This window comes from Plectropomus leopardus, chromosome 24 (assembly GCF_008729295.1).
Source record: "Plectropomus leopardus isolate mb chromosome 24, YSFRI_Pleo_2.0, whole genome shotgun sequence".
Taxonomy (NCBI): domain Eukaryota; kingdom Metazoa; phylum Chordata; class Actinopteri; order Perciformes; family Serranidae; genus Plectropomus; species Plectropomus leopardus.
The window spans coordinates 9053172-9071788 of NC_056486.1; the positions used below are offsets into that span (position 1 = coordinate 9053172).

General features: G+C 40.4%; 1 protein-coding gene across 1 annotated transcript in view; it reads left to right on the forward strand.

The window, feature by feature from the left end:
* Window positions 1-18617, forward strand: part of pard3ba (par-3 family cell polarity regulator beta a) — a 198092-nt gene that overhangs the window by 83819 nt on the left and 95656 nt on the right. The window contains 4 exon segments of the mRNA XM_042513093.1: window positions 934-1014; window positions 9484-9607; window positions 11353-11500; window positions 14461-14549. Coding sequence (XP_042369027.1) covers window positions 934-1014; window positions 9484-9607; window positions 11353-11500; window positions 14461-14549 — 442 coding nt within the window.

The window sequence follows — 18617 nt, forward strand, 5'->3', positions numbered from 1 at the left end:
AACATGTTTTACATTTCAGCATCGCTGGAGTAGAAATCAGACTGTTGCTGTTTGGAAGAGAATGACATTTTGAGGTCATGAAAGTGCTCAAGCTTGATGTTGGAAAGTCACACATGAGTGGGCGATAAGATCTAAATTCAGACCTATAAATGTTGTTATATTTCTGTATAACTACAATCTGTATTCCTGTCATTTACTTCCTGTCAGCTCAGTCCTTTTGAATCTTTGGTGGATGTGGGGCAACATGTTAGAATTTCAATACTCCCAGAGTTTGGTTAGATGAATTTGGTTACATGAAACATATAGGGATCCTTATGCATTATGCAATTCTCTGCACAGCCTGATATGTTCAAAGGTTATTCATCAGTAACTAACAGACTTTTGACAACAGAATCAATGACACACATCATTCACATGCGATTCATTTCTCTCTGTATTATGATCACTTGAGACTCAGTAAAGATGTGCTGCTGCAGTGATTCCCAACTGGTGGGTCATGGTTCCAAAGGTGGGTTGCAGGTCCATACTGAATGGACGACAAATGACTCGTGACCATGTCAAGTTTGTGGAAAACATCTTTTATTTTGAAATACAGTGAATTTGCATCCTAGAGCTTTTATTTTGAAGTGTGGTTACCTACTTAAGAGAGAGAGGTTGTTTTTTTTTTTTTTTTCCAAGAATAGTAACAGGTCTGGGCTAAGCCCCCAATTTCCTCAAATCCCAGAAATTGCTCTTTATTCTTTCAATATGTTTTATTTAATGCCTTTTTAAGCCCGGTGTTATTTACAGTTTGTGAAGAAAATATTGAATATGTGGTAATTTCTCATGTCTACTGTGCAGACTGGAAGCAGCTAACCCACATGCGTGTCAGCAGTATGACAGAGACCTTAGCATCAGTTTCCTTTTCCTTCAAATTATTCTTTTCCTCTACAGATGAGCAGTGCCAACCCTGCACCAAACCCTACTACGAATGCCACCCATCAACCCAACAACCACATGGTCTCCAGCAATCAGGTACGAGCGAGTGACGCCTGCAGCCAGCAGCAGCCGCCTCCGCCTCAACGCTCCTCCTCCCTCCTCCCCACGCTGAGGAGGAGAGCGACAGAGCCGCTGCCTCATAGCCACAGGCAGCGTTACACACAGAGGCCAGGGGAGACGCACACTAGATACACCTATAGTTATAATCAAAGGGAGAGGCGTAGTGGTTACACATTCGGCTTCACACAAAGAGATACTGAGTACAGTGATGATGAAGGGGGGTACATGCAAAAAGATTTATACAGACCTGCTACAAGGTACCAGTTTGGGTTTGTGCCTCACAGTCAGACACTGAGCAGCTTCAACAGACCCACAGACAGGAACTTAAACAGGGAAAGCTATGGATATGCACACAGCCGAACGTTCGTGCCCGACAACATACACGATCACACGCTCATTGACGCTCAAGGCAACAGACAAAAATCCAGGCACACACGCAGCCGCACCCTGGACGCCATTCACACACAAGACAGCTCTCAGAGTAACACTTACACTGAGAACATCAGAGCAATGGCGGGTCAGATGTACGGAGACCCGCCGCCCACTCACAGCAGGATACCCACCCGAGGTACCAACAGAAACACATCTGCAGACAGATACATAGATGCACACTCGCACAACGACACGCACAACCGGGCTCTCACCAGACAGCACCACCTCCAGCTCTGATTGTGTGTGTGCATGTGTGTGTGTGACTGAGGTGCAAGTTATATTTAATGTTGAGCTCTTGCAGGTGGTTCAAAGAGCACATTTGTAATCAGGAAATTAAAAAACGGGGATAAACCAAAAGTAAAACCCTGAATTAAAGTTCCGGTGTGTAAGATTTAGGTGAGGATTACAGATTACAACCAGCAGACACTTTAAATTTCTCCATTGTTCATTGTTCAGGAGGTTTTTTACCAGGAGCCAAATTATCCACAGAGGTCATCTAGAGATGGGTGTTTAACCAGGTGTTAAACCAGCCCTGGAGCCCAATTATTGAAGACCATAGTACTGATGAGCTCTGAGGTTAACAATTCTGGTGTCTGTATTGAAGAAAGAAAATATATTTCTTGTTTATTGAGGTTACCTAAATCATGTGCAGTTTTTATCTTGGCAAATCCATTTCTAATTTGCAATTAGATAGAGATTTCCTCTAGTGCCCCATCCACCTCAGGTATGTTATTGTTTAAGATCGTGATTGTTTAAAACACTGCTATTGCAGAATGTTAGTTTACATACTGTACTTACATACATGGTAAAAAAAAAAGCAATATTAAGTCTGTTGGACAATTTTTCTTTAAACCCTTCCAAAATGACTGATAAGAGTACCTTTAAAGTACTGTATCAATAAGCTTTATTGGTAAGAGTAGTAGTACTGTTAAAATCTTAAACATACCGTCCTCTTCAAAACTAAAACCAAAACCCAGCACCTGCTACTGTGTGCTCAGCTTTTTTCTTTCAAACGTAAGATCTAGACTTTGAGGAGGTTTTTACCGGAAGCTTAATTATCCAGAGGTCTCTTCAACAAACAGACCAGGTGATTAAAACTGGTAAAAACACAGTATAATGCAGTTTCATAATAAAAAAAAACTGTAGACAGTAGACAAGGACTGACACCCTTTGTTGACATAAACATCTTGTTCTCAGGTAGCAGAACCACAATGATACTTATTTTCATGTGATTATACACTAAAGAGAACATGCATCTCACACACTGGATCTTTACAATAAATTTAAAAGTCATTTCTGCACTTAGTTTAAACAGTTTAAATATCTGTACAGTTATGAATAATTCCTATCATGTTATATTTTGATTAATATTATGAAAAAAAATCCCCCTCTTCTGCACCAAATCCTTAATGTGTAAAGTTGCACAGTTAATTTTTACCGATTGATGGTGTGGAACAAATTAATCTCACTGAAAGCTTTTCCTTTGGCCAACGCCACTAACTGTCACAACTTTTCAGCTTTAAAATATTACCCAATGCAATTCTAATTTCTTCACCGTGCACACTCTCCTTCCTGCCACATCAGGCTTAAACCACTAAATTTAGCTACTTTCTCACACTTTGTCTACACACTATAAAGTCTTAATCTGCTCCTTCCTGTTTTGTCTCTTTGTATAAAGTTTTCCTTTTTAATTTCCATATTTTTTTGAGGCAATGTACTCCTGCTTTTCTGTCTGACCTGCTTGTTTCTCCTCTGTTAAATAAAGCTAATCTGAAGCCTCCTGCATGCCTGTCTGTTTGTTTCACTGCTGGGTTTTCACTCTCCTTTGCGCCTCTGCCTGTTTATTAAATGACTTTCGGCTCCCTGTTTCCTCTGTTTTTGCCTCTTTTCTTTTCTGCCTTTTCTCCCTCCTTTGCCACTCACTCCAAGCAGAAATCAGATTTCACGAAAGTTAAAATTCCCACTAAAAAACTTTAAGCAACATCACATGATTCGTTCTTTGGAGCTACACACACCACAAATTGACCAAGAGTCACACATTCACAGCCATATATATAATGAGCATATTTCAGGAAAAGCTAATGAAAAGGGAGAATCAGTATTCATGATCGCTCCCGACTGTGAACACACTCCTTTCAAATGTGATAAATGTGTTAAAAATCAAACTGCATGCAGTGTGTTAACCTTTGATTATTTTTACCACTTTCTCTTGTGTGTGTTGAAGTGAGTAAAAAAAGGAACACTTTGTCTTAATACCCCCCCCCCCCAAAAAAAAAAAAAAAAAAAATGAGTCTTCACTTTGCGGTGGCAGTTTCTTTAATCCCTGGTGGGAAACGTGCGAGGAACATTAGAATCAATCAAGAGAAGTTGTGTTCAACTAATGCTTGAAAAGCAGCACAAATGGCAACTTGATGAAGGCATCAAGCTTGACAGACGGTGAAAAATAGCATTTTTTAGTTGAGTCAGTCTATTCAGCTCCACATTGACCCATGACGGATCATTTCAGAAGCTTATAAAGATGCTCCACAGTAGTCAAAGCAGATGATAATGTGTGTAAGAGAGGGAGGCTTGGCGGGTTGACTGCCATTGACCTGCTCTTTGTGGCGTTTCCATCTCATCTGCACCACACTGCTATCAGTGTGTGTGTTTTGGTTATCCAAGCCTGCAGATAAATGCTATCAAATCCAGTTCAAAGTTCAGTATATATCTGAATAGTCTCAGCGCAGCCAGTCTGGTGGCACCGAGGGGCAACGTGATAAAACAAACGCTCCCTAAAGCAAATCTCCCTGAGCCCCTCAGTGTCCCTCCTGTCTCTCACTGTCTCTGTCTGCAGCCTGCTTTCCATTAAGACCGGCTGATATGACCTTTAATCTCAACCGCCGTTAAATAACCTTTTTTTAATCTCTATTAAAGAGGTTATTTTAAAAACATCAATGCATTACGTATTATTATACATTATTATTACAGATTATCTCTTGTCTCAGCGTTTCTCAGTTATTGACAATGACAGTATAAATATATTTAGGTCAATAAGAAATCATGTTGGCATGCTCACATTTGCATTAAAAGTGTCAAGGAAAATAATTGCTGCTCCCATGCATACTCTCTTGTAGGAGATGCGGACACAAGTCACTTGACTCGTGTCACAACTTTCATGACTTTAGACTTAAATTGACAAGATCAATAAAGACTAACCACATCTTAAACACCACAAATAGATTTTCAGAGCTGGACTGTTTATTAGGAGCAGAACGTCTGGCGCATTGAGGGCGAAACTTAACCACTTATTCTGCTGGGTTTAAACTTTGCTTTTACTCACAAACATCTGCAAACAGCCCCCCTCTCATCCGTTGATGTGATCTGATTAGCTGTGAATGGACCAAGGGATCAGTTATCAAACAACTGCTGCAGAGGAAAAAGCTCCGTCTGCTGCTCTGCAGAACACACGTGTGTGAAGAGTGCATTATGACTTGTTTAGGACCCAAAAAGTGTAGGCTGCAGGATTTGACATGGACTTGAATGGAGACTTGTCAGTCTTGATTTAAGACTTGAATTGGGACCTGAGTACAAAGGCTCGAGACTGGTAAGTTAGCAGTATATCAATACGATATTGATAACCTGATATGGGACGAGATATCATCTTAAATTTTGGATATCATGAAATCCTAAGTGTTGTCTTTTCCTGGTTTCAAAGGCTGCATTACAGTAAAGTGATTTCATTTTCTGAACTTATCAGACTGCTCTATTGTTAGTCATTATATACACATTACTACTAATTATTTAACAAAATTCTCATTGTGTAATTATTTTGTGAAAGCATCCACAGTCAACCCCACAATATCATTGCAACATAGATATAGAGGTATGTGTGAAAAACCCCCCCAATATATTTAAAATGGGAGAGCTTAACATTTGGCCACCATTAGCTCACACCGAACAGTATGAGCAGCTTACCTCATTATCAGCCAGCTCTTTAAAGAACATTTCCTTTATTTCTGATAGATTTGATTTTCTTTTCACATGCCAAAAGCCTTTTTATTTGCTTCCACGTGTGTGAAGGAAAGCCACAGGTTTTTATTTATTTTTTGGCAAAAATTTAAAACATTTTCACAGACTTTGCTGGGAAATTAGATGGTAACAGCTTGTGTGTTTTTGTCTTTTTCTTTTCCTCCTTTTCTCACTCCTGATTTTTGACTGCCGCGGTAACATCGCTTATGACACATAAATGACGTGCTAAACCAAATTATTACCACTTTGTGACTCAGTTTATCATGTAAACAACATTTATTTTGTATTATTTATTCTTTCAGTCAGGTTAGTGCAGTTTATTTGTAAATAAATAAATAAGATATATAATAACTAAATAAATTATAAATAATAACACAGTTTTCTGTGTTCTCTCTTGCCCTCCATCTCCAGGCGTGTGATATGTGGATGGGGTGGGTGACACAGTGGGGTGAGGCAGAACTAAGCCTCTCAGAAGCCTATTGTATGCAGCTGTAGGTTGACGCTGGCTGGATAGATGGACCCCCCTCCTGTTTACTTATTGTTGTGGGATTAAGATATCTGACTGCCTGTCTGCCAGGCTGCTTCAAAAGCCTCAGGCGAGCCGTTAGTTTGTGGATGGACGGATGAATATGATTTATGTTCATTGGCACGTGCAGAAGAGCTGTCACGACTTTGTGTGCAAATGCATCGGCACACATATATGAGCTCAAAGTGATTGACAGCTATGATCTGGTAACATATTAACATGTATGGTAGGTACTAATGATACTCCAGGGACTCAGTGACATTGTGCACACACCCTAGCCAACGCTTTGATATGACAAAGATACTGGAACACCTTTCATTATTCTAAGAATTATTTTTTATGCTTAAATAAGTGTATAGGTGTGTGCTTGTGTGTGTGTGTGTGTGTGTGTGTGTGACAGCTGCAGCTCCCATGTCTTTGACCAGAAAAAGGCTTCTTTCATCCCTCACCAGCACCGATTCCCACCAGAACTTCAAGTCCCTATCTCCATCTGAGGGGTGGGGTGTGTGTGGGGGTCCTTTGTAGTTTTGGGCTGTTCGATAACATGCCTGTCAGTTCTCCGCGGATTGTCTTAATTACTGTGTTTCCATTTGTGCACATGAAGGGAGTCGCCATTCTTTGTGCAGTTACACATCGCTGAAGCTGCTGTTCAAAAGGACTGCCAAAGGCGATCAATATATAGATCTATATATACATATACATATATACATATAAATGTATGCTTCTTGTGATGATTTTGTCCTTGTAATCCACATTCCATAACAAGATATTTTCCTCTTTTTTTTTGATTAAGGAGTAAAAACACTTGGCTGCTAAACGTTGAGTGAGGGGTCATATTCTTGCTGTATTTTACAGCGAAAAGGGAAACTTGTGTATTCTTCAACCTGGACTGTTTTATACCAAAGTTTTTAAAGTGACTAAATGAGTACAACAATTTTTGAAATTGTTGCAGTATTGAGCAAGAGTGCTGCACCCAGGCAGCTTCGAAATATGCTGCAATGTAGCCACTCGGGGCAATGGTAGAACAAAATAAAAAATAAAATGATATAAAAATATATTGAAAAAATAATAAAAATAAGTTATCATTTCTCCCTCTGTATCTTGTTAGAAAAACTAATTTTCAGGTCATTTTCTTGTCAAGGTTTTCCTAATTTTTTGCAGTTTGTCGGACATCTCTGACTAAGTTGCTTTGAAACCATGTTTTCAAAAGAAATCAAAACAAATTTGTTCAGGTGTCAAAGGTTTAAATGTTTGTAAAAAAAGGTGTCCAACACAGCACAAGAAAATTGCCCTGAAATCGCCAAAGCAACTAGACTTTATTTAAATAAACAATGATTTTAACATGTATAGAGCCAGCGTATTTTCACATCTAACTGGGTGAATTAAGGGTTTATTCCAACCCAGCCAGAGTTGGTGATTGCTGGAAAAGTGGAAAGACAAATCAAGACAACTTTTGTGGGTTGTGTTTTGTTTCTGTCGACTGTGTCTGAAGTTTGTTTCACAATAATAAACATACGATCTCACTCTTTAACATAAGGTCTTTCTCTGTAGGGATCCTTTACCAATGTTGTAAGAGACTTAGAATACCAATCTGAGCCTGTTAGTGGCAAAAACAAACACTTTTATTAGACGTACATTGAGGCCAAATGTCCTTTGTGGTAACATATCAGCTGGCTGCAGCAATCTCTCTCAATACTGGACCAATTCAAAAAATGTTCATCCCATAAGTCACTTAAAGACAAAACAATGGGAAGATAGGATGCGAGTTGAAAAATACTGCAGGTACCCTTCTAGTCAGACACAGTACACTTCCTCCTGCCACTCCTAACAGAATAATTTTCAGGTACCGTGCTATATGTCTCACTTGTGAGAACACTCTCCAGCTAAATGTCTTGCTGCCATTAAGCAAATGGATTTTTTTTAATCTGAAAAGATGACAAATTTCTTTCCCAATTATGATCGACTTGACTACTCTGTGATATTTTGTTCATCACCCACGCTACACGTCTATGCGAAACCCTCAGAGGATTGTTCTAAATCTGCTCCTGTTTCCTCAAAGCTTTGTTCCGACATCACCATCTGAGGTGAATCATAATTGATTGGCTGTGAGATGTGACTACTATAAAATTAATGTAAAAATCCTCCTTTTTTACAGAGTGACTGTATGTTGGACTAAACTGCAATTGCTCTTTGCTTTCATCAGATGTTAATCTACCTGTAATATTAATGCCGAGTAGATCCAGGATAAAGAATGAAAGTCTTTGATCGTGACTTATATAGTTCTGTAGATTAGAGAGTTTTTATGCCGAGGCCAGAGGCATTATGTGTTTGGGTTGTCTGTCCGTCCATTCTTAAGAACATCTAGAGGGAATTACTTCAGATTTAGCACAAACATCCACTTGAACTTAATACTGAGTTGATTAGATTTTGGTGGTCAAACGTCACTGTGTCTCATTCTCATTAAAGTGATATCTCATGAACACCTTGCAGGAATTTCTTTGGACTCAGTGATGAAATGTTTAGATTTTGGTGGTCAAATGTCAGGGTCATGGTGACCTTGCATTCATCTAATTCTTGTGAAAGCGATATCTCAAGAACACCTTTGTCATTTTTTTTCTTTCAAATTTGACACAGACATTCACTTTGACTCAGTGACAAGCTGATTAGAATTTGATGGTCAAAGGTCAAGGTCAGTGTGACCTTGCATCTGTCCCATTGTCATGAATGCAAATATCTGAAGAAGGCCTTCAGAGAGTGTCCTCAAATTTGGCACTAACATCCACTTGGACTCAAGAATGAACTGATTAAAATCTATCGGCCGAGGGTCAAAGGTCAACTGTGACATCATAAGGTTTTGCAAAAACACTTCTAAGGTTTTACTCAGTGTCTTAACTCAGGGACAGACGGGGAGACATTTGGTCAGATACTAAACTGGTGACACTAATCTCGGGTGCCCACATTGAAACTGTGCTGATTGTTTAGATCTTCTGTGTGGAAAGCATCCATGATTTCACAGACAACGATGTAAACTCTAAGTGCAATTTGACTTGTGCATGGAGGCATACAACTGCTTGATGGGAATTCTTGTTTGTAAAAAGCCAAGGACTAGAAACAAAGGTGTAACAGCAACCATATACACACCAAATTTTAAGAACATGTCAAATGGAAATCAAACATTTGATAATAGGATTGGATTAACACAGATTTGATTCTCCAGCTGCTTCTAGCTGATATTTTGTGTGCCAAAACACAGTTTGTATTCTGCACACACCAGCAGTGGACAACATTGGCTGATATGCAATACACAAAAAGAATAAAACAAGACGTTAATCCTACCGGGTAACAAAAGACTTTAATCTTCTGATATGTGAGGCAACAACATCAATTTTTCATGAACGGCCACTTTGGCTTGAATTTGGTCCATATTTTGCATATGAGCCATTAATAACCATCATCTCTCTTCGTGTTTTTGTTGACAGGAGCCATGGGGCCATATTGCATATCAGGGGCCCTCAGGACCTTCCAGACCCCCGACAGAGCCCACCATGAACGGCGCAAGTCACACTCCAATGATGACCAACAATTATGGCAACTCTGCAAGTGGTGAGCACACAGCCAAACACTCAACGAATCACACTGCACACAGTATTTGTCCATTTGAAGTGTCAGATAGTCAACATTAGGCTTTGAGTGTTTGTGTGCTCCTGTTATCTGCAACTGTGTGTGTACACACAGTATGTTTGTCAGCCTATGTGTGTGTGCTTGCATCCATGTGTGTTTGCCATAGCAGCACAGCATGACACCCATCCCGGGTTCCTGACATTGCTGTGTGCAGCAGCCACCCTGAGCATCTTTATAGCAGCACTACGGAATTGTCACATCTTCTCTGAGCTCTTTCTTTATATCTCTGTTCACTCTCGCCCCTGCATATTTATAGCAGGAGAAAAGGAAGTCATTAACTATGTTTTTCCGAACGCTACGCTTGCTTTTCATGTGCTAAAGATCTGACCTTGGAATCATTACGCTGATGAAACGGCTTCTAAGTGGGCCGGATTTGCATACAGGGTATTGTGCAGCGTGCGTGCTGTGGTGTAAAAAAAAAAAAAAAAAGACTAACAAACTGTTTTAAATTCATTCTTTATCTCTCTCCCTCGTCTCCCCCTCCCTCACCCCCTGGGATGCAGGGAACCGGAGATGCTTTTCTCCATCAGCTCTCCATCAGACTGGAGCGGCAGTACAGTTACAGTCATTTTGTACGGGGGGGGTGGAGGGGGTGCCAACACAAAGGCTTTACAGTGAGGGAATGATATGGGATGGAAGTGAGAATGAGGCATTTGCATGAAAATGATTATTTTGCTTGTTTGTGTTATAGTTTTGTTTGAATGTGCACTGTGTGTGTTTTTTATATACACTGTTATACCCCTTTCCCACCAAAATAAGTGCATGCAAGCATGCCTTTTAAATGCAAGTAAACCTGCTAAAAATAGGCTATAGACTCCTTTTTTATTGCCAGTGGAGCAGAGCTGTGTACATGCCATTGCAGCAGATGAGTATTCCTTTTGTGTGTGTGTGGGGTTTTGTTTTGGTGTGACTGTGCGACGCTATGATTGAACTGGAGAACAGGTTAATAGACAACAGGAGCATGTATCAACTGATTTACAAACCTCTCTTTCACAATGTTACTCCAAGGTAAAAAGTCCTTTTGGGCCCAACAGCATCACAATACAGATCTGGAAGTTTGAGCACACTGTTTGGCCATTATGAAAATTTGCCTCAAACCTGATGCACACACTGGGAGCCTTGGTATAACCCTTTATTTTAGGTAGAACCCTCTGAAGGGGTTCCATAGTAGGGACCAAAAAGGGTTCCACCCTGGGAAGAGACTGATGAACCCCATAAGCTTCACGTTGGCACCTTTATTTCTAAGCGTGTAGAGCTTATGCTTTCTAAATGTCTGACCTTGCACAGCCTTTGTGCTGATAGTACAGATCCTCAAATGAAGGACACACTGTTTTTTTTTTTTTTGTTTTTTTAAATTTTTTTTATATGTCTTATGTCCGCATTTAAATACCCCTCTGTGTGTAGCTGATTAACAAGTTTTTAAAAAGAGTACACACACTTTAATTATTTATTCAGCTTTTATTGCCTCAGGACTGATATTGGAGCTAGTCCAGTTTAGTTAAAAACTAAAACAGTAACCCAAAAAGTGAAATGCTGCTGAAAATGTATTAAAATCACCGAAAAAAATTAAACCTCTTGTCTGTTTTTCTTTGATTCCACACTGATAAACAAAACCAGTGGTGTTATTTTTTTTTTTTACCTGTTGAATTGTTATTTTTTCTCCTCAGCTCTGTATCCTGCTGCAACCACCAACGGCAACTACGGTCACTACGGCAACAACGACGAGATGTTTGAGGAAGGCTTCCCCCCGCCACCCTCTCCTGGCGCTGTGGAGGAAATGAATAGAGACTTACCACTAACTCCCCCACACCAAAGGTACCCCCCCACCAACACAACACACACACACGCAGGCACGCACACACACACACACACACACACACACACACACACACACACACACACCCACACCCCCCCAAACACAACACAACACACACACACACAAATAATCTCCAGTATATTGCAGCATTAGCACTCTATTAAACTCCACACAGGGCCACAGTTATTATATTCTAATGGCACACTTAATATGGGCCACAGTTATGAGATAAAGAAGAGCCATTACACTAAATATTACAAGGCTCATATGCATTATTTAGACTATACAGTCTAATTGCAATAGCCTATTTGCATTATGCATAAGTAATTATGTTGATAGCATAATAGAGTAAATTCTGTAGTAGTGTAAAGTCTTACAAAGAGCTATGATACTTGTGCTGCTTGTCTGCTGTACAGCCTGCTGCAACACTGACAGCAGCCGCACTCTGAAATCCACATAAATGAAAGGGCGTCGCGTGTTTTACAACATTCTGCCAACAGTTGTCTGAATTAGTATGTTTGAAAATCTGTGTGTGTACAGTATCTCATGTGGTCAGAGTCAGAGTCTGGCATCAATAGACTTGTTTCGCTGTAAGTTTAATAAAGACAGTACGTGCTATTGTTTCACTGAAACGTGCCATCTGGAGTCGAGGAAATCGAATGATCTGCTGTGTCTGTGTGTGGATTGTTAATCTCAATTACGCCTTCTTGTTTGGGTGATGTAACCGACAAGTCACTGAAAGATTTTTGCTCTCCAGAGGGGCGTACCACGAAGAGTCCAGGCGTTAGTAACATTACAGCCCAGCAAGTTTTCACGAGGCGTTTTTTCTCATGAACAGTTTTCCTTCCACACGTCGCACACAATTGGAGATTGCGTCAGAAGCGTTCTCACTTACTGGAGATATTCTGTTAGGTTCAGGCGTGGGGTGGGACCTGGTTAGAGTGCGCAGGAAGCAGGAAATACATGGATTAAACCGTGAACACATAGCTGGTGCTTAATTCGGTCATAAACTACAGTCTCTTGCTGTTCCTTTAATTTGTCTGATGATTTAAGGCTGTGACACACCTGGCTGACATTGGAGAACTAGCTGCAACGAAAGCCCCATGCTGTGTTATCTCACATTGCCGTTTCTTGGCCAGAAAGTTGCACATAAATACACCAAACTGATGGCCAACCCGCATGTCTATTCTGTACCTCCCTGAGAGGAGATATCCCTCCATACCAGCAGAGCGCTGTCGTCCGAAAATGTCATTTAAAACAGGAAAGACCTCCAGTGAACACATTAACAACACAATCCAGTATTAAAAGAGGGAAGCATATTTATCACACACCAATCAGGAAACATTTCTGCTAAAGAGCTCAATGGCATTAAAGAAAAATGATTTACCCTCATAAAACAAGTTGTTTTCAACCTCACTCACAACATAGAAATTACATGCACCAAGTGCTTCACATGAAAAGACATAGAAGACATAATAACCTGCATGTAAAAATAAAATGAGATCAGGATAGAAAACATTGAATGTGTCTTCACATGGATAAAACCCACTTGATAATACTAGTAAAAGTAAGATGAAAGTATGGATACAAACTGAATGTACAGAATGCATAAGATGGAAAATAAAACCCATTGAGATAATATTATTAAAAATGAAGCTAAAAATCGAGTGTAAAATACAAAAAATTAAGGAAAATACAACATTTTAAAGAGTTGCAGCAGTGCGTTAGTGCAACGCAAAATGCAAAGCAGTTAAGACAGTGCTAGTTGAAGGCTAAAGTGAGGAGATACATTTTTAGTTTTCTTTTAAAATATTTAGTGAGGTGGCCTCTGTGATATTCCTCACTTCTGTTTCTCTTCTGGTGGGGCTCCACTGTCGCAAAGAACAGGTCAGCATGTAGAATCAGTGGAACAAAAGCTGACAGCGGCTGGCAGCCAGTGACTAGGATGACAGACACCCACAAATGGCCCAACATTGACCTACGGCCGACCGTCGCCTCTTTGTGTCAGAGCTTCAAGTGTCGTTCTTTACCGCCAAAGTTTCTCAAATCTTTATTTCTTCCCAGTTAGATATTGCCGTCGCTCTCTCCATATAAATGAGCCATTTTCTTCATCCTTTTTTCCTGTGCTTTCAGTTGATGTAAGATGGATAGATCGAAACGTCATCAACACAGCCACTCACTCGCTGTGATTTCTCACCTGCTCTCTTCACATATGGGCTCAATCGGACTTTACATGGACTTTGTACTTGGGAGCTGGCAGGGTGAAGTCTGTTTAATGTCCGATCCATCGGATTTGGGCTTTTGTGGTCTGACATACAACTCCTTAATGTCTAGATCAAGGATACTTGCTTTGCCACTTTTGCAAAATGACAAGAGGCCAGGGGCCAGTTAATAAACAAACATTATAATATTTGTCAGATAAAATGAATAAATGAGGAAAATCCAATCACAGCAGCAGCAGCAGCACACACTTCATTTATATGCAGGGATGTTTCTAGAATTTGAGTTTATTCTAGCTTAGCCCGTACCCAGGATCCCCCCAGCACTTTTTAAAAAATGTCACAAACAAGCCTTTTTGCACTTAAAGTACAGAAAATAGAGGTACATATAATGTATTCCCCTATCTGATAAGATGTATTGGCTAATAGATCAACTGTTTACTGAAGGTTAACACTTTTTCTTGAGGAGATGATTAATGAAAGGCACTTTTAGGATGATTTTAAGCCAAAAGTCAGAACATGAACTGGTTGCAGGTAAGCCATGCAGCATAAGTTACCATGGAGATCTACCCATGTTAAAAAAGAGCCACCTTCATGACACAACACAAACCCTGGCTTTAGACTTAACATACCTCTCTAACCCAATAATGTCACTTCTTGGTACACCCCTCCGGCTGCACTGCTTCAGATGTAAACATTGATCAATAAATTGATTAAAGTTTGATTTGATTTTTTTGCAGTGAGTTTGAGAGGCAGCCCCACATTGCCGCAGCCTTCAACGACAAGGATAACATCCCCCGCAACAGAGCGTCTAAGAGCATGGATATGGGTGAGTACAAACGCACACGCACACACACACGCACACACTCACAACCCTCATCAATGAAAGAAGCTGTTGTTTTAGTTCTCACCAGATTGGAGGCATTTCTAGGGGTAAAAACAGCACAAACGTAATGTTGTCTCAACCATCGCAACCCAGCCAAACATTCAAGTCTAATCATTGAGCCAGACTACACACACGAAAACGCACACACACACAACAGCTATCACATGCCTCTTATCACTACATTTCTTTGTTGTGATATGTAGCCCTCTCCTATTATCCGCGGCCCTGGGGGGATTTGACCTCCTGAACTCATAAACCCAGGGGCTTTCCAACACACTGGATGAACACGCTGTCTGCTGTGTGTGTGTGTGTGTGTGTGTGTGTGTGTGTGTGTGTGTGTGTCCTCTATTTGTGTGTGAATGAAAGGCGTGAGGTTTCCAATCTCGTGGCTTGCTGTGTGTGTGGAAGACGAGAACGAAGGGGCTTATTTCCTCGTATTAACCTGAGCTGACCTCCGTCTATCCCCTCCTCTTTTTCTATCTGTCTCCAATCTTTCTTTATCTCTTACTTTTCTCTTTCTGACACTTTCCTTCAAGTTTCTTCAGATAAGGATGAGGTCCCGCTCTGTTTTTTTTTTCTTCCCCCATCTCTCAGCAATCCCTCCATCTTTATTTATCTCTCTTTTTCCCTTTCTGGGCTCTCTTTCTCAACCGAAAGCCAATGAGTTCATGGCTCTCGCTCTCTTCTATCTTTCTCTCTTTATTCTCTGCCTCTCTCTGATTTCCAATCGCGGTTCATTAGGTTCAGTGGATTGGCTTTCTTCCTGCAGCACGCTCCTCTGCCACCCAAGCTGATTGGCTTTCATTACGGACAAGGGTGGTCTGCACACGCGCACACTCAAACACACTCTATCCCACTGAGGAGCCACTCCAATCCCCACCGCTTTCTGTCCTCCCCTTTCTGGCTTCTATCTCCATCTCTGGCCGTCCTCCATTTCAATCTGTTTTTTTGTGTTATCTCTCTGCTTCTATTCATCCCTTCCTTCTCTAAAGTGCCCAGGGCTGATACAAGGTAGTTAGCAGAGCTCCGTGTGTGTGTGTGTGTGCGTGTGTGTGTGTGTGTGTGTGTGTGTGTGTGTGTGAGTGTGTGAGTGTGTGAGTGGGTGTGTGTATAAAGATGGCAGGAGCACTGAGACCTCTGATACTGACCCTGTCTACACATTTTGTATTTAAAGAGCCAAGTGCTTTTTCTTTTTTCTTTTTTTTTTTCCTTCCTCTGGAGACTTTCCCACATGTGAGTCGTTGCGGTCACACGTATCTTAGCTTTCACCGCAGCGCAGAGCAGGTTAGCTTTTATTAAACACCACTTGACAGGAAGAGGTGAACTTCTTTTATTGACCCTGGATGCCTTAGCAAATAGTCTGTTGACTCAGAGCTTCCCCTCACATTTCAAGAATCCTCACGCACGCCGCCTGCACACGCCGAGCCGAACAGTCAAGTCACTGAAGCTATAGCTGCTCTAGTTCCTAAAAACACCAGAGAAGAGTTTTCTTTCTAATCTGCATTTCTTTACAACATCACTTCGACATACTCAACTACGGCCCATGGGCTAAATCCAGCCCCTGATAAGGTGCCAGGTGGCCCTCCAATCATTGTCTAATGTCTTAATTTACTAGAACTTTACCCTCTAACTCAGTTGATAACAAACAGCTGAGGTGGTAACGAGGTCTTCAAATGCATCATTTGTTGAGTTTTGCCAGTTCTGATCAACTTACTTGATCAAATTAATTTGTCTCCTTCATAAAAGCTCGTTTTTCACAAGTTGATTAGTTGATGGACTGCTTTAAATGTGAAACAGTAGTATTCAGTAATGATCCGTTTGCATTCGCAGTGACTTAATCTGGGTCTGACGTAGTGTAATTAGTGAGGTTGATGTCATCAATGAGATAAAATTGTGCTGGAGTACAGGCATGCATCATTTCCTTTGGTAAATGGATCTGCACTTGAATAGCACATTTCTAGTCCAACCACTTAAAACGATTTAACGCCGCAGGTCACATTCACCCACTCGCACACACATTCACACACTGGTGGCCACAGCTATCGGGTGAAACATTATTATTTAAATGTGAGTAATCAACGGGAAGATGGTCATATCTATGAATCACATTTTTTCCTTTGTTGACCTGTGGTGTCTTATTTTTTATCTAAAAGTGTATGAATTTTCTTTTTTTTTTCAATACATATCGTTAAATGCCATTTTCTCAAAATCAGATCAATGTAATGGTAGCAGTACTTTGTGATTTATGGAGTTATATATACAGCTATCCAAACAATTTCCTCCGTAAAAACTGTTAACTGCAATATCAACAAAATGAAACAAGAATTTTGAATGTAACTTTATCCAATTTTCAGCTCTTTATCCTGGAAACTTAACTAATGCAAAGTAACACATATTTTAATTAGATAATGTACACAGTAATGCAAAACAGTAATTTTAGCTTGCTGAACACAGAGGCTGATGGTTTACTGCTGCCTCAATCAGTTATTTTGTTTGTGTTTTTGCATCACATTGGGGTTTAAAAGGGTTAATTTAGACTCACCAAAGTCACACAATAACACAAACAAGTTTACTGATTGAGGCAACAGTAGACGAGCACCTTCTGTGTTTAGTGCGCTTAAATGACTGTTTTACTCAATTGGGCGTGGTGGCTTTGACAAGAGCATAAATGAGGAACTCAAGCTGTAAACAGCTTTGTTACGGGCTGTCTGCAGCAAGGTACAGTGGGAAAATACTCTCAGTATAAGCACATGCTTTTGGTTTTAGGTGACTAAAATATGTTTTGTTGCTGTCTTCGTTCACAGCTGTATATTGCTTATCTTCTATGTCAGTACTCCTGTCTGCTTCTCTAAACTGGGGATGCAACTTCCACTGTATGTGATACACTGGCTATGGATCAGTACCTCATTGAGGACCACTTCAATAGATCCAAGCTATCCCTTTAGTAGTTTCTGAAAAAACTAGTGTTGTATGAAGAAAGGAACAAACAAAATAATGAAAAAACAATCCACTCAGCAGCGTCAGAGGTATATTGTGTGAAACAGACTTGTGGATCCATAAAAGAGCAAATGGAGAGTCATCTTAATGGTCCATCAGCCTCCGACGCACATTCATACTTTCAGAGGCCAAGAGGTCAAATCTGTATTTGGAGGAAAACCCATGAAAACACATCCAGCAGCTCCATCACACACACACACACACGCACACACACACACGCACAGCTCTCTATGTCTCATTAACTCTCTGCCTCTCTCTGCTGCGCACACTGTCTCAACGCATCCCTCAACCTCTCTTGATCCATCTCTCTTTTTTTCTCACCCTGTCTCTTGTCTTTCCTAACCTTTTCTTCTTTCCTCAACTTTTCTTTGTCCCTTGCCCTCTTTTCTATAACTCTTTGTCTTTGATGCTCCTCATCTTTCTGTCTCTTACCCTCTCTTTTAGTTACTCCCTTTTTTTTGTCAGTTTTTTTACTTTCTCAGTCTATCCATTTTTTTCCAACCTCATAATGGCATTCTGACACTATATAGGATTAGATTTGTGTGAATACTTTTACATTATGTGGTTATATTATCCAGTAATAGAGTATACAAATAAAAACAGTATATAAGGAAGCCAGCTGAAGGTTAAGCAACATTTTTAATCTTTCACTGTGGAAAAGGAAAGGAAGCTTGTCATTATCTGGCAGGGTCACATTGCCCAGAATAGTTTTTCCAAACTTTTAAAGTTCTGTATTTTATCTGCCACACGTGCACAAGAAAGGTATTTCTGTTTCTGTGTCTCGGTTGCTACAGATGTTTCTTTGTTTTTTTCTGACGACCCCTATCACTCTCCATCTGTCCCTCCTCTCCTTCACACTGCTGTACTCTCTCCCTTAGTCCCTTCAATATTCTCTCATTTTCTCTCTCCCTCACCCATCTGTCCACCGGGAAAATTGACCTCATAAAAAATGAAAAGGATTATTTAAGAGAAATAGCAACGTAATGAAAACCTATTATTGTATCTCATGGCGAA